At 38.7% G+C, this 16,924-nt stretch overlaps 1 protein-coding gene across 1 annotated transcript in view; it reads right to left on the bottom strand.

Annotated features, from left to right (window-relative positions):
* rngtt (RNA guanylyltransferase and 5'-phosphatase) overlaps window positions 1-16,924 on the bottom strand; it is a 125,554-nt gene that overhangs the window by 42,518 nt on the left and 66,112 nt on the right. Inside the window, exon 12 of the mRNA XM_037685579.1 lies at window positions 3,614-3,682. Within this exon, the coding sequence (XP_037541507.1) occupies window positions 3,614-3,682 (69 nt within the window). The remainder of the gene's footprint in view (window positions 1-3,613; window positions 3,683-16,924) is intronic.

Genomic DNA, 16,924 nt, shown 5'->3' with positions numbered 1-16,924 from the left:
GCTGGCTGGCAATCTTTCTCGGTACTTGTCTTTCCTTCAACCTTCACTGCATCAGTCTCTTTCTTTTTAATCTCTTCTTGATGCCAGCCAATTTACTGGGCTTATTGCAAAAAAAAAAAACGGTACACAGTGACATTTTGCAACAGTTGTAAATTATACCCTAACAACGAGAGGCAAAGTTTTCAATTTTGAGACAGACAAAAAATAAACAACTAGAATTATACAGTTAAATGAGCCAAAAGAACAGGCCTACAAAGTCCTCAACACTGCCATTAGATAAGGTATAAAAATTGTTTCTCAAATTTGTTCAAAGTTCAAAGTGTCATGATTTAAATGCACTTGTTGCATTTAAGAGACTGCATGTGTTTATGAAATGGTACCACAATAGGTCTTGGTCTTAAAATGTGCATTTTTCAGTGAATGTTGTTCTGCACGTAGCAACTTCCTTTGTGGCAATACTATCATGTGAAAATGAAAAAGATTTTAAAGCATCAAGGCAAGAGTCTTTCTGACCTTTAACACTGGATGAGTTTAAGTTGATAAATACAAACAGGAAACATGATATATTACAAAATAAACAAACATGATGGAGCTCTGGAATGCACAAAGAAGAATCTGGTACAAAAACAGAAACATCAAATACTCGCAATATGGGGTGGCATTAAGAGCTTCCCAGAAACCAGTAGGAATCTCCCACTGCTGTGCAAGCTTCAAGAACAAAATATTCATATTATTTATGATATTATATTATTATTAGTAATTATATTACTTTCCTCTTTACTACATTACATATACATTATGTATATGTATATCCAGGCAATAAGAGAAACTTCTAACAAGAGCCATAAACAATCTAACGAGGAAAGATTAATAAAAAAGGTAAAAAACAAAATTAAAAAACATAACGCACTTGTGTGTGTTTGCTGCTGAAATGAAGCTTGCATGTTCTGTAGATGTGCTGCCTCAATATCAGAGAGGACAAAACATGAGAACAACTGGAAATGTTTACAAAAACAACAATTTGAAAAGGTCATTTCACAAAAACGGCTACAATATTTCTCATCTCACCTCAGTTTTCATTCAATGCCCCTTTTCCATTCTAGAAACAGGAGGTCCTCGTCATTCTTATTTGCGTTACATGCGATATGTTGTCAAGGTTGTGTCTGTCACCATGCTGACACCAGGCCGGTTGTTATTTCCTCTGAAAGTCGCCTCTCGCTTGTTTAAGAGCAAGACAAATGCATTTGTTTTGTCTAAAACGTTTCATAATTTTTCCTCAGAAAATGGAAAAGTTGGAGGATAAAACAAGTTTGTAAACCAGTTCATTCAATTAACAAAAAGCTTGACGAAAAATACTCATTTGCAATTGTAAATCACATCAGACGGCTCGCCATTAACATCATCATTTAGTCTCATTAGTTGTGTCGGCTTCGCAGGTTTTGACCCACGTGTCTGAGTGGCCGTGCAGGATCCAGCCAGCTGCTGACCTTCATAGTTCAGAGAGATATACTCCGTTCAATTACGTTAAACTGCAGAAAAAGGGACATCACTAGATAAGTAGCGAATTAACCGCAAATCGCTTTGGACATAGAAAGCCAAATGAGAAACATGGACCATCACAGTGCTGTAAATTTTTTTATACGAGCTGAAAATCCGGTACAACTTTGCAGGGATGTGAAAGGACATCCGTTCAATTCACGGGCAAGAATTATATAAGGAGAGTGATAAAAGGCACCTGAAAAATGAACCGACTTGTCTGTTCAACGACTGGTCTATCCAATTAGATTTTTCACCGACAGGAAATCTGCTCGTTGGCCTCGCTCATTCTGTTCCTGCTTGTTGAACACCAATCATTTCAGCTGTCACAACAAATCCAAAACCCTATTTGACTGAATTCTTCTATTCGAAGACTGGGATGCTGATGATTGTTGCATCTCCTTCTCAGGTTCAATAAGTGCTCTAATACATACATCCTAGCATACACCAGCCTGAGTGTGTCCAAGGCCAGTTAGTTTGACCCAGTTAGTCGTAATCTATAACATTCACAAAGGCTACAGACGGCAACGTGTTCACACATACAGCTGCAGAATTACTGCTCTATTCCAAATTCTAGTCAGGATGGTAAACAGTTTGGAAACTCAATAGTCTACAAAAGTTTTCTCTCAGAAACAATGAACAGAATAATTTGCAGTAAAACTGGAAAACCATAATCACACTTTCCTGTTAGAGCAAGTCCTTTCTGATCCTACTAATGCTCATGCTTTGGACAATTTTAGAAATTAATCCACTGTGGAAATGACAAAAACTCAAGTCCGTTCTGTCATCTATGTGCATGTGCATAGTAAACCATGAAACTATAAAATAAACAAACAAAATCTCCAAAACCAAAGCAATTGATAAAAATTACATTCAATGAATATATTAGAGAATCGGGAATTATAGGTGCCAGGAAAATACGATATTTCTGTTAGTGACTGACAGTGACAAAAAGATAAAAGGTTTGGGGCGAGGAACCCGGCTGGGATGATAAAATAAAATTTAAATAAAATGGTAAGTATATATTACGTTTTTGAAAACAACACAACCAAAGCAAACCAACTACATTATTGATAAATCTTGGGCCAAAATTAAAAAAACAAAATAAAAGAAAATTTAATAGACCTATTTTTTTTTTTATCAAACCCCAGTCTATCTATTAATAACAGTGGTGGTTCACCACTTAAATATATTTTACAGCAAAATTATATTACTTTCCTCTTTACTACATTACATATACACTATTTCTCTTAAACAAATTCATTCAACCTTTATTTAGACAAGTAAATCCCATTGAGCCTCGAGGACTCATTTACAAGAGAGACCCGAATGTCAAACCAATTATGTTCTCATTAGTTTTTTTTTTTTTTTAAATAGTTTGAACACAGTTTAGCCAACAAAACACCAAAGTATTTCAGAGCCACTTCATCAAGATCCAAAATAGTGACAATTTGTGACAAAAGGCCAGCGAGTAGTTCTGTTATGAAAGGTTAACACAAAAAGAGGTATTAAGGCTGTAATTCTCGTAAACAAATAAAGTGTGCCTTTTCAGCGTATAAAGTAATATTGACAGGTCAAGCAAGAACTTTAAGTTGAAGCAGAGGATAATATGCAAAACGCTTGTTTCTATAATGTTATGAAGATTTATTCATTTGTTGCACAAAAAGAAACTGGTCCCTCGAGTCCATCAAAGAAAAAAGAAAGTGGAATAACATTACTGTCACAGATAAAAATGATTTTCTGCTGTTCTAAAACTAGGTAAGCTAGTATTCCTACCAAGGACACCTATCGTAATGCAAACTACCGGTACCCGGAGCCTGATTTAGTGTGGAGCATCTCAGAGTCCCGCATTTATGAGCATCCACCCAAGAGTGGGCAGTTGTAAGAAAGTGGTTTCCTCTACAATGACAGAGGGTAAGAATGGTACAGGAGATGACAAATGGGCTGTGGTAGTAACAAGCTGTCTGATTCTTATGTAGAAGTGCAAAAAAAAGTGTGTGCCTGGTATTCAGCCTGTGGCAACAAAGCTTCGGATATGACAATTTACAGCCTGTCAAAAAACTAGATGATGGCTTACCCCACACGGCTGGAAGATAAGTCCATCGACTTCATGGCTGACTTGGGATGTGAAGCTGCCTTCCAGGAGCTGAAAAAAAAAAAGATACGTTTTGAGTGAAAGAAAACTGATAAATGACAAAATGGATTGCTGAAAGCTTTGGCTGGAAACGGATGAAATTACATTGATTTATAAAGTCGACTTCAGCCACAGAGCCTGACAATATCTAGCACAGAAAGCAAAAAAGTATTAAGTTTGAACAAACCTTAAAGGCTTACACTTAGCAAACTTGATATTGTCTAATCCATCACGCTCAGAGAGTAAGCGCTTATCTTTGACAAACATGACATTACAATCCCAACTTGACAGAGCAGGTCGCGGGCAGAAACAGCTGTAAATCATTGCATTTCTGATGACTGGAAAAAGCAGATTTCATCTTTTCCATTAACACAAACCAGGACAAGTGAGTCAGACGAAAGCAGAACACAGCATCATCCTTGACAAGGAATGCTCAAACGACACAGTGCATGAACTGTACAGTAATAAAACGTTTTCTTTATCATGATGTACAACGACTCCCAGGACAACTACAGCTGAAATATCAGAAGTTTGAACATACACTCACTTGCCACTTCGTTAGATACACTTGTTTACTTGCTTGTTAGCACAAACAGCTAATCAGTCAATCACATGGCGGCAACTCAATGCATTTAGGCATCTAGACGTGGTAAAGACGACACACTAAAGTTCAAGTCGGGTATCAGAATGGAGAAGACAGGGAATTTAAGAGACTGGTTGCTAGTGCCAGACAGGTTGGTTTAAGTATTTCAGAAACTGCTTATCTACTGGGATTTTTTTTTTTTTTACACCCAACCACGTCTAGGGTTTACAGGAAAGGGTCAGAAGAAAAAAGAAAATGTGCAAAGACAAAAATGCCTCATTGATGTCAGACGTAGAATGGACAGACTGATTCTAGATGATAGACGGGCAAGAGTAGCTCAAATAACCATTTTTTACAACCAATGTATGAAGAATACCATCTCTGAACACTCAACATTTTGAACCTTGAAGCAGATGGGCTACAGCAGTAGACGACCAAACCAGCTGCCAATTCTGTCAGCTAAGAATGGAAAACTAAGGCTACACTTTACACAGGCTCACAAAACTGGACAATACAATGATACAATTTTACATCTTTCCAGCTTAGAAATATTAATTGAATCGATCCCTCCCTCTCTCCACACACCGTTTCCATCCTTGTTGATAGTCTGACTTCCCATATTGATTATTAAAACTCTCTCCTCTTCGATCTCCCTCACAAATCCCTCTGGAAGCTTCAAATGGTTCAAAATTCAGTTGCCTTCATCATTACCAAAACTGCCTCATTTCACCACATCACCCCAGCAACTCCATTTACTCCCAGTCTTATTCAGAATTCAATTTCAAGTCCTGCTGTACACATTCAAGATCATTCACAACCTCATCACTCCTCATCTATTTTATCTTCTCATTCTCTTTGTTCTTTCTCTTCTATCCACCTCCCCATGCCCTGTCTGCCTCAGCAGCACCATAGGAAATTGAGCTTTTTCTTGCTCTGCTCCATAAGCCGCTTTGCCATTTATAAGTGTGACTCTACTCGGCTCTCGTCTTATCGGTTCTTCACAGGACAGATTTGCAACTGTGACTTGTTTCCCCGCTCTGAGGATCATCAATGCAAAGTGGGCAAAAACATAACAGATCATTGTGTTCGAGCCACTCCCCATGTTGTGGTTCTTAATCGCCCTATAATCGGGTTTCATTTTCTTTAGCTTATCCCAGCACTGTGTATAAGTCTGGGTGTAGCTATCATCTCTGATATCTCTCTGTAAATGTGCTCATTTCTTGTGGCGCGGTCCGTCAACACCATCAGAGAGGAAATGGAGGATCAGATGTAGTTTGCAGTTTTGCTGGGTGGGTCATCCAGTGATGTAGCTCCGTTGGCCATTCAACGTCTGCTGTCTGCTTACGTCAAAATCGGCACCTCGGAGCAGTCGGCTTGGAACCACGAACAAGGTGGTCCCATAAACCAGGCAGTCGGGGTGGGTACCAGCAGTGGACAGGCCCTTAACTGGTATGATGTGGTGAGGAACCAGTGAAAGTTGAGACAATGGCAAAGCACCATTATTGACTCTCTTTTTAACCTTCAAATCATAACTTTAAACTACTTTTTAAGTTAGCCTACTTGATCTATTTTCATGGCCTTGTTTTTGATAAAGTTTGTGCTTTTTTGATTTTGAATTGTATTGTTTTGAATTTTGTAAAGTGTCCTAGGGTGTCCTGAAATGCACGAACAAATAAAATGTATTGTTAAAATTATTAATACAACTTAACTGATAAAACACTTGAAAAAATTAACACTGTTGGCCAAAGAGATGTTCGCTGGGGAAAAAAAATGAAAGCTGCATATGGCACATTATACTCTGTCGACAAATTGAGTGTGAGAGGCTGAGTCTTTGCCACTAGAGCGACTGAAATCGGTCATGTGAATATCTCAAGCCAGCGCATCGATTGGCTCCAAAGGAATAAAAAAAAAAAAAAGTCCGAGTAATACCAGTCAGAGTAGGTGATGAAATCGCCGCCCACCGTCTGGTATTGAGAAGGCAGAACATAGGGGTAGTAGCATCATGGTTTGGGTCTGTTTTGCTGCATCTGGGCCAGGATGTCTTCCCATCATTGATGGAACAATGAAATCTGAATTATAAATATTATATAAATTAATGTGAGGAAACCCACCAACATCCCAGAGTTGAAGCTGTTCTGGAATGGGCTAAAATTCCTCCAAGCCCATGTGCAGTTGCTGGTAACTCAACAGTTTAACGTTTAATCACAGTTTTTTGGGGGGATGGGGGTGGGGGGGGGGGGGGGGGTCACTCAGATACTGAAACCAAAGGTTCACATACTTTTGCCAATCACAGATATGTGGAATTGGATCATTTCCCTGAATAAATAAATGAGCAAGTATAATGTTAGTCTTATTTGTTTAACTGGGTTGTCTTTATCTACTTTTAGGACTTGTGAGAGAATCTGAAGATGTTTTAGGTCACGTTTTTGCAGAAATATAGACAATTCTAAAGGGTTCACAAACTTTCAAGCACCACTGTATGCCACCATGAGGTAGTTCTGTTTGCAAATAGGGGTCATACTCGGTAGTAGTAAGGTTGACCTATAAAGTGACCAGGGATTGTGATATCACAACATGAACACAGCTGAAAGAAATAGGGTTAAGATATTTGGGATGTATTTTTGACAGTTAAATTTCATTCAACCTTTATTTATATACAGGTCCTTCTCAAAAAATTAGCATATTGTGATAAAGGTCATTATTTTCCATAATGTAATGATAAAAATGAAACTTTCATATATTTCAGATTCATTGCAAACCCAAAATGCCTGTCCCAAAAAATTAGCATATCATGAAAAGGTTCTCTAAACAAGCTATTAACCTAACCATCTGAATCAATGACGTAACTCTAAACACCTGCAAAAGATTCCTGAGGCTTTTAAAAACTCCCAGCCTTGTTCATTACTCAAAACCGCAATCATGGGTAAGACTGCTGACCTGACTGCTGTCCAGAAGGCCATCATTGACACCCTCAAGCAAGAGGGTAAGACACAGAAAGAAATTGCTGAATGAATAGGCTGTTCCCAGAGTGCTGTATCAAGGCACCTCAGTGGGAAGTCTGTGGGAAGGGAAAAGTGTGGCAGAAAACTCTGCACAACGAGAAAAGGTGACCGGACTCTGAGGAGGATTGTGGAGAAGGGGCGATTCCAGACCTTGGGGGACCTGCGGAAGCAGTGGACTGAGTCTGGAGTAGAAACATCCAGAGCCACTGTGCACAGGCATGTGCAGGAAATGGGCTACAGGTGCTGCATTCCCCAGGTCAAGCCACTTTTGAACCAGAAACAGCGGCAGAAGTGCCTGACCTGGGCTACAGAGAAGCACCACTGGACTGTTGCTCAGTGGTCCAAAGTACTTTTTTCGGATGAAAGCAAATTTTGCATGTCATTCGGAAATCAAGGTGCCAGAGTCTGGAGGAAGACTGGGGAGAAGGAAATGCCAAAATGCCAGAAGTCCAGTGTGAAACACTCACAGTCAATGATGGTCTGGGGTGTCATGTCATCTGCTGGTGTTGGTCCACTGTGTTTTATCAAGGGCAGGGTCAATGCAGCTAGCTATCAGGAGATTATGGAGCACTTCATGCTTCCATCTGCTGAAAACCTTTATGGAGATGAAGATTTCATTTTTCAGCACGATCTGGCACCTGCTCACAGTGCCAAAACCACTGGTAAATGGTTTACTGACCATGGTATTACTGTGCTCAATCGGCCTGCCAACTCTCTTGACCTGAACCCCATAGAGAACCTGTGGGATATTGTGAAGAGAAAGTTGAGAGACGCAAGACCCAACACTGGATGAGCTTAAGGCCGCTATCGAAGCATCCTGGGCCTCCATAACACCTCAGCAGTGCCACAGACTGATTGCCTCCATGCCACGCCGCATTGAAGCAGTCATTCATGCAAAAGGATTCCCGACCAAGTATTGAGTGCATAACTGAACATGATTATTTGAAGGTTGGCGTTTTTTGTATTAAAAACACTTGTCTTTCATTGGTGGGATGAAATATGCTAATTTTTTGGGACAGGCATTTTGGGTTTTCATGAGCTGTATGCCATAATCATCAGTATTAAAACAATTAAAGACCTAAAATATTTCAGTTGGTGTGCAATGAATCTGAAATATATGAAAGTTTCATTTTTATCATTACATTATGGAAAATAATGACCTTTATCACAATATGCTAATTTTTTGAGAAGGACCTGTAGGCTAGCCTCATTGAGCCACGGGGACACATTTACAAGAGGGACCTGTTCCAGACAGAACATATAAAGTACAGACAACAATAACTGTAGACAATAATGCAGTTAAATTAAGAGTAGTGTATAAAACAATAAATTAGGGTGCCATAAAACAGGGTGAAATACTAAAAACCTGAAGCGTTTGTTTTGAATTCCAAGATGCATTTTGATAAACACCAGCACCTCAATTTGGTCTTTGGAACCAAATAAACTAGATGCCTGCTGGAAGAATGACTCCTGTACGATAAACTTCAAAGTCTGAACTCACGCTTCGTGGAAACTGATAAGGATGGAAAAAAGAACCTGAGACTCCTTCAGGGTGTTTGTACTGCACTGCAGCAAAGACGAGCAATGATATTTGCTGCATCAGACACTTAATATTCATTGCTAGTAGTTTTACAACAACAAAGGATAATTTTACCACCATAAAATTCTGTATAACGTTCTCTCATTGGCTTATTGACTACAAGGCTACCCTACAGTTTATACCTAAACCTGGGGGGAAAATAAATCAGATTTGCTTTGAATGGCAAAAAGAACTTTCGGATAATTTCATGTCTATAAAATTGTGCATAAACGTATATGAGGCACGGTTATGTTTATGTTGCACTCAGTAAAAAAATATACATATGTTGCAAGTGTATTTCCTCACAAGCATAAAAAGGACCTTGCAGCCTGAAAAGAAAGCAATCAATAAAGGGCACATCATATGCCATAGACCTGCATTCATACCTACATAATAATAAACTAAGAACCCTCAACATGGTCACATAACTACACAAGGAAATGTTTAGCACATCCCCCCCCACCCCCCAACAATTGTTACCCCATGATAAACTCCACAATCGCATTAGCTGAAATACAAAACTCAGAAAGAATGAAAAATACATTCTTATAGATATAAAAAAGGGTGAGTACGGCTATAATAAAGACTTTAAAATGTGGTTTAAAGAGGGTATTTTTCAGAAATCTAAGTACATCTCAGTTTTAAACTGCCTGTTTTTCTGCAAACAACTTTGTGTCAATATTGTATTATAAGCTTACTATACTGGCTCCAAAAGAAAATCTGACTTATAACTCATGTTAAGATTGGCTTTGGTGGTACTGTTACAGTAAAAAGCAATATATCACAAAAGAAGTATATTATGTTTTAAAGTTGACCAATTTACAAAACTTGAATTTCTCATTTGTCACTCTCTGTATAAGTCATAACAGGATCTGTATTAATGTATTACTTTATGTAAAAACTTCAATTTACAGTATATTTATGCAGAGGGTAATAAATATTTAGTCATTCAGGAAATGGTCATGATCAATAAAAACAAAGTGAGTCCATTAGTGCACTGCAGTACATCTCAGGTATCATATCCAAGCCATCAGGATGAAATTAGGCAGAAAGGAATGCATTTTAGTAATACTGGAAGAAAGCAGAAGTATTCAACAGAGTACTCGTATAAAATAGTTATCTTGTCCTCTATAATTTAGAGACAACATAAAATAATTTTTTTAGCAATACACTCTTTCTCCTGCAGTGAGTGGTGGCTGGAGCCGGACATGGGATACAACCTCAACAGGCAACTAATTTCTTGAAAAGAAAACAAACATGAATTTACTGCTTATTTAGAACGGCAGGGAGAACGCTCAGCTGACCAGTTAAACCAGAACATTTTTACTGCAACAATCCTTTGGGTTATAGTGTTTAATGAAGTCTCAAAGAAACATTTACCTAAACTTTGTTGCAGACCAAGCACACCCTCAATGCAGCAGCACTGACCCACAGTAGCATGGAACATGACATAAGAGTACCACACACGACACATTAAACTCCCGTTGACAAACTATTATACAGCAACACGCCAATATATAGCAATGGTCAGGACAAGACCTTGTATAACATTTGACCTTGGCTTTTAATCTTAAACTGAGATGATGAAAATATATATGTGATGACGGTTATATGTGATGACGGATATGTGTATCAAGTTTCCTTAAATTTCCTTGAGTGGATCAGAAGTTATTGGCAGGACACAAGAAAGTTCACATGCATACGAACAATACTACCCCATGTCCTGCTTTTATGGGCATATAATAAAATAAAACAAAAAAAGATTTTCGCTGCTCACTTCTGCAGCAGTCGTCACAGCAAGCAAACTCACATGAAAAATGTGGCAGTTATTTTTAAGTCAGATGCCCTTCCTAACGCGACGTGGGCTCAAGCCCAGAACCTCCAGATTACAAAACCGTGGCACTGAAATAGCTCTGTAAATAGGGTTTAAATTTAAAAAACTAAAAGCTGCCTCCAACTTGCAAAGATTTCAATTTGACTGATCGAAAGGCACTAAAATGAGCCCAATCTGTGGATCCTTCTTTCTGCAACACAAATAAGCCAAAAGATGCGTGTTAACATCCTGCTGCCAAGTTTCAGGTTCATGTCCTGACGGCTCAGAAATTCGAGCTCAAGAAGGATGCACAGCATTAAGAGGAAGATTTTAATGTTGTAGCTGATCAATATAATCTGAAATGAATTTACATCAGTCGGCTACAGTGCTGTTTTCAAGTTTTGGTGTTCTAGTAAAGTACAAATAGACATTAGGAAGCCTGTCGAATAGATGTAAGAAGTGTTCATTATATAAAAACACTGCCAATTCTTACACATTTTCTGTGTGAACCAAGACATAATGACATTTGAAGTACTGCTGTAGCTTGGAGACAACACAACCTACAACTTAATCAGAGAAAAAAAAAAAGAGTGCATTAAAAATAACCAGTTAGTCTATTTATCGCAGTTGGTAAACTACACCGTAGAGAAAATAATCTATAATCTATTGTGACAATATTTACCTAGAATATTATCTATATAATTATCTAGTTGTGAAATGAGCTCATTCATAACGCTACTTGTTTTAATTGTTTAATGCCATATGTCAAACAGTGCTTCAGTTTTGGATGCTGTGATTCACACTAAACAAGTTGTGAATTTCCCTCTTCATTAAACATTTGCAAAACCAATTTGCAAAAATTTATTTAAGGGCTTCTCTGCAAATGACTGTAATTAGTCAAGTAGTGTGGAGCTGTCAGAAGGTGCATCAAATCATCCACATATTGGAACTCAAGTAGGCGCTGCAAGAAATTTATATAGGGAAAATTCAAGACCAATTATTTTACCCAAAGATTTGATTATTTGTTTGTATCATGACACCTGTCAGTCAAGCTCTGATGAAACATGCAACCATTTTTAGCACTGGATGCTAAGGATTATTGTGCTGCACTTTTCTTAGACCTGTCTAAAGCTTTTGACTCTGTGGATCATAACATCTTGTGTCATAAACTCTCAGAAATCGGTTTCTCAGAACACACCATTGGGTGGTTCTCTAACTATCTTTCAGACCGGAAGCAATGTGTTCAACATAATGGTACTTCCTCCAGTTATTTAACAGTCAACAATGGTGTACCACAAGGCTCAGTCTTAGGACCCACCCTCTTTACAATCTACATACATAATGTAGGTAAAAACATCCCTAATGCATCCATACACTTCTATGCTGATGACACAGTTGTTTATTGTCGAGCTAAAACTGTTGCTAAGGCTTTCCAGCTTTTGAAATCTGCATTCAACAACATCCAGAAAGATTTGTTCCGCCTCAAACTTGTCCTAAATGCCGACAAAACCAAAGGGATGCTTTTTTTCAAATAGGAAGTTGGTCCCAGCAGTTCTTCCTCCGATTTTATCCTCAAATGGTGTCCCGATTGAGTTTGTTGATTCCTATAAATATTTGGGTATCTTGGTCGACTCACATCTCTCTTTTAAGCTTCACATGGAAAACTTGGTAAAGAAACTGAAAGTTAAATTGGGTTTCTTCTTCAGAAACAGATCCTGTCTAACCCTGAATGCTAGGAAACGCCTTGTATCTGTGACTTTCCTTCCCTCCATTGATTACGGTGACATTATTTACATGAATGCTCCTACAAGCACCCTGCAGATGTTGGATGCTGTCTATCATGGTGCACTAAGATTCATAACTGGCTGTGATTATCATACCCACCACTGCACCCTGTATTCACTGGTTAACTGGACATCATTAACTTCATGCAGACTCTCTCACTGGTACATTTTCATCTTTAAATCACTTCATGGTCTGCTGCCTTCATACATCTCCTCCTACATGTCTCTGCATGAGTGCAGCTACAGCGTGCGCTCTCAGGACATTATTACCTGCAGTGTTCCCTCAATGAGGACTGAACTAGGCAAGAGGGCCTTCTCCTACTCCGCTCCTGTTTCCTGGAATATCTTACAAAAAGATTTGAAGCTCTCGACCTTGACCTCTCTAAGTGGCTTTAAGAATCTGTTGGACTCCTGGCAGGGACCAATGCAGACATGTTCTTGTTTTTAGTTTTCTACATTCGCCTTAGAATCTAGCTGTTTTTTTGTTACCTTTTTCTTTTAGCCATCCTATTTGTAAAAAAAAAAAAAACTGGAGTATGACTTTTTATAACTGTTTATTGTTGTTACTGTTGTCCACTGTTGTCATCATTCTTTGTTAAACCAGGTCTCTCTTGTAAATGAGTCCTCGAGGCTCAATGGGATTTACCTGTCTAAATAAAGGTTGAATGAATGAAAATGTTTAGTAATTTGCATAAACAATAGTGCAATAGTGACAATGTTATTCATTCAACCTTTATTTAGACAGGTAAATCCCATTGAGTCTCGAGGACTCATTTACAAGAGAGACCTGATTTCAACAAAGAGTGATAATAACAATGGACAACAGCAACAACAATAGACAGTTATAAAAAGGCATACAGATTTTTATTTTTTTAACAAATAAGATGGCAAAAAAAAGGTAATGAAAACAGCCAGATTATAAGGCAAATGTAAAAAACTAAAAACAGGAGCATGTCTGCATTTATATATATATATATAATTTAACTGCTGTTAGGTGTTTGGCAATTTTCAAACAAAAACCCCTCACCTTTGAGTTCCTATAGTAAACAGGTATTGCAATGAGCTTGAATCCTCAGCTTCAGAGTCAAAACCTCACAGAAAAAAAAAAATAAAACATATCTGCTATGTTGCAGGATAAATTCACTTTTTTTTTTTTTTTTACCAAACACTTGTTGTTAAACATCACTTTTTCTCAGTTGCTGTGCTCCAGGAAAGCAAATAAAGTCATTAGCCTTTAGAGGAGCAGAGAATACATCAAACTAAAAGCTACATGAGAATCTTTACTCCATGCTGTATCTGCAAAGAGAGCAGAAAAACATCAGTACTCTTCAGAGCGATGAATGAGTCAGAGCAGATCACGCAAGGCTTGACAAGCATACTGACATGGAGAAGGCAGATAGTCAGACTAAAAAAGAAATGATGCCTTTTGATGGAACGACGTAGGCGGTAAGATCTGGGAGTTCCATTTCAATTCTGTTGCCATCTAAGCACACCCACCCACCATCTTCGGTGCGCACAGTGAACCTTGGATGGAGAGATGAGCAGAAAGATGATTTGCACTCACACATCCACCTACAGTAAGGAAGTTCCTTGGAGTGAAAATGCAAAGGGGGGCAGAGACCCTGCTTTCATGGTAAAGCTCTTTAGGAAAGAAAACACAAAGCCCAGTCTGCACCAGTAAGGTCTTGTGGGCGGAGGTGAACGGCAAAGTCCCATTAGGAGATCAAGGGACAATGGAAGTGCCTGGGGAGACGAATTAACTCCTAACTCGCTAAGCAGCGCTTCTAACTCTAAAGAATGACTGTCAGAGTGATGGAAGTCAAAACACTTCCATCCCCAGCGTTTCATATTTGCAATTATTTCGTAATGGGACGCAGTGACAAATGATATCTACTTTGCTGGTAGCCTGGTAGCAGACAAATTACAATAAATGTCCCAGTCGCTTTCACTCATATTTTAAATGTGACCCATTCCCTACTGAGCACAACAGGTGCTTTCATTTCCCAAATGAAAGGGAAAAACATTTCACTTCAATTCTAGTGTTAATTTTATTCTTCAATAGTTTAAAAAGGTAATTTATTATTAATGGAAGCAACAACTCATGTATGCAGATCTAATATACATTTACAAACTGGAGAAAGATAAAAATAACATGAATTAAAAAATATATTAACCAGGTGCTAAGAAATAAATACAAGAACCATTCTCCAGGCTCCTCTTGTGACTCAAGAGTGCACAGCAGCTATATCAGCTGCTGAAAAGTCTCAGTTTCTATTGTGATCTCTGTCCCTGGGCTTTCTGTCATTTTCATGAATTCATGCATTTTCTTTCTAATGGTACTCTATAGCTACTCCATCGTGATGTTCCCTCTGTTTCTGTAGTTTTGACAGCAGCTTTACCAAGATTTCATAGAAAACCGATTTCCCAGCGTTGGATCTAATCTCACTTGTTTTTGACGTCGAGTCTCAGTGAGCAAAATGTACCAGATACTGCTCGCCTGTTCGCTGTATCTTGACTAGATAAAAGTCATAATTTCACCATGCACCATCATGCATCTAAAAACAATTAGAATATTGTGAAAACGTTCAATTTTCCTTGTAAATCATTTCATAAAGTGAAACTCAGATTCATTACACAGAGTGAAATTTTACAAGCCTTTAGCCTTTCTTGTAATTCTGATGATTGTGGCTTACAAATACAGAAAACCCAAAATTCAGTGTCAGAAAATATGAATATTCCACAGCCAGCTGTTGGTACTTTTGAAAGTGTGGGCAGGAGCCAAGTCCTGCTGGAAAATTAAATCAGCAAATACATAAAGCTCGTTAGCAGAAGGAAACATGAAGTGCTCTAAGGGTGCATACACATCAGCCCTGTTTAGTCCGCTTTAATCGAACTCCAGCTCGTTTTCCTAGAAAGTCCGGTTTGTTTGGGGAGGTGTGAACACACCATCGAACTCTGTCACGGAACAAAAAGGCGAACTCTGGCCCGGGCTAAAACCTAGGTCTCGGTCCGGTAGAAGAGAACTCCAGCGCGGTTCGAGTACAGTGCGAATGTAAACAGACCGGACCCCGCTCCACAAGCAAGAAGTGGAGTACAACGCAGGGTAAACAAACGCGCATTTCTCTGACCTTACATGGAGCCGTCAGCTGCCTTGTGTGAAAAACAATATTCTCCATGGTCTTCTGCCTCATCTTCCACTCATGCTGAGTCCATTGTTGGAAAATGACAAAATACAACTCCTAAAACTGCTAAAACTTGATGCCACTTCGTTTTTGTTTTTATTTCCAGAAGAAGAAGTGTCTTCAGAGGTTTTTGTGTCGTTTCTTTCAGTAGTTCTTGGTGCAGCGCCCCCACAGGTGAGTGGGGGAATAGGTTGGTTCAACAGGTTGACTCGACTGCACAGTGCAGTGTGAATGCAAATGTAACAGCTCAAATGTAAACAAAATGTTATGAACATTGGTCCCCAACTGAACCGAGTCTACCGGACTATCAGGTGTGAAAACAACCTTAAATGTCCTGGTAGATGTTGTGTTGACTGTGGACTTAAGAAAACTCAGTGGACCAACACCAGCAGATGACACGACCCCAAATCATCACTGACTGTGGAAACTTCCCACTGGACTTCAAACAACGTGGAGTCTGGTCCTCTACGCTCTTCCTTCACACTCTGGGACCTTGATTTCCAAATGACATGAAAATTTACTTTAATTTGAAAAGAGGACATTGGACCACTGAGCAACAGTCCAGGATTAATAGAGGAATGTTAGTTTGAAAGAGGAGTAAAGGAAGACATCTTTCTGCAGGGAATCTGTCCATCGTTAAACGGAGGCCTCCATGTTCAACTGTCCCCCTCTTACAATGCTGTTATTGCATCACTCAGTCCTCTGTGAACAGTAAGCGGCCATCAGGGCACTAACGATCAGTTGTTAGGCTGATGGTCCTACTTTTGCATGTGAACAACTAGTTATGGATGTCACCAGCAAACTGGTTGATCTACTATACCTGTAGAAATAAATGTTGAATAAATGAGAAGATGCCGTTTATAAAACTGAGTTTGTTGCAACAAAGAAGAATCCGTCCAGAGGACCTGACTCAAGCTTGTTAAGAGGTTTTTTTTTAATGATTTTGACAGTAGTGCCTTAATCAACAAACAGTTGGAGGACAAATGGTTCAATTCCCAAATTGCTCCATTTGTGAACAAGAAAAAATATGTCAATGCCATTATCACATTCAGATTGTACCATAAATTATACATATCAATGAGGTCTGGATATAGAACTTTAATTCAACGTGCAGCACCATAATAAACCTCCAAAAGGTTTTACTGGCATTTACTTTGTTGAAGACTGACAAGTCACAAATTTCAACATAAACTTTTAATGACCATGCAAAACAGGGGAAAAAAAATGATAATAGGGTAATATTTCCTGAAACCTCAGCTTTTAGTTCAAGTGATTTGGTAAAATCTCAAATGTTGCTGTGCTGCCAACATG

Source organism: Nematolebias whitei, chromosome 12 (genome assembly GCF_014905685.2).
Source record: "Nematolebias whitei isolate Nwh7 chromosome 12, NemWhi1, whole genome shotgun sequence".
In the NCBI taxonomy this organism is placed as follows: domain Eukaryota; kingdom Metazoa; phylum Chordata; class Actinopteri; order Cyprinodontiformes; family Rivulidae; genus Nematolebias; species Nematolebias whitei.
Note: the sequence above shows the minus strand (reverse complement) of the source record. Positions and strands in the feature narration are given on the sequence as shown.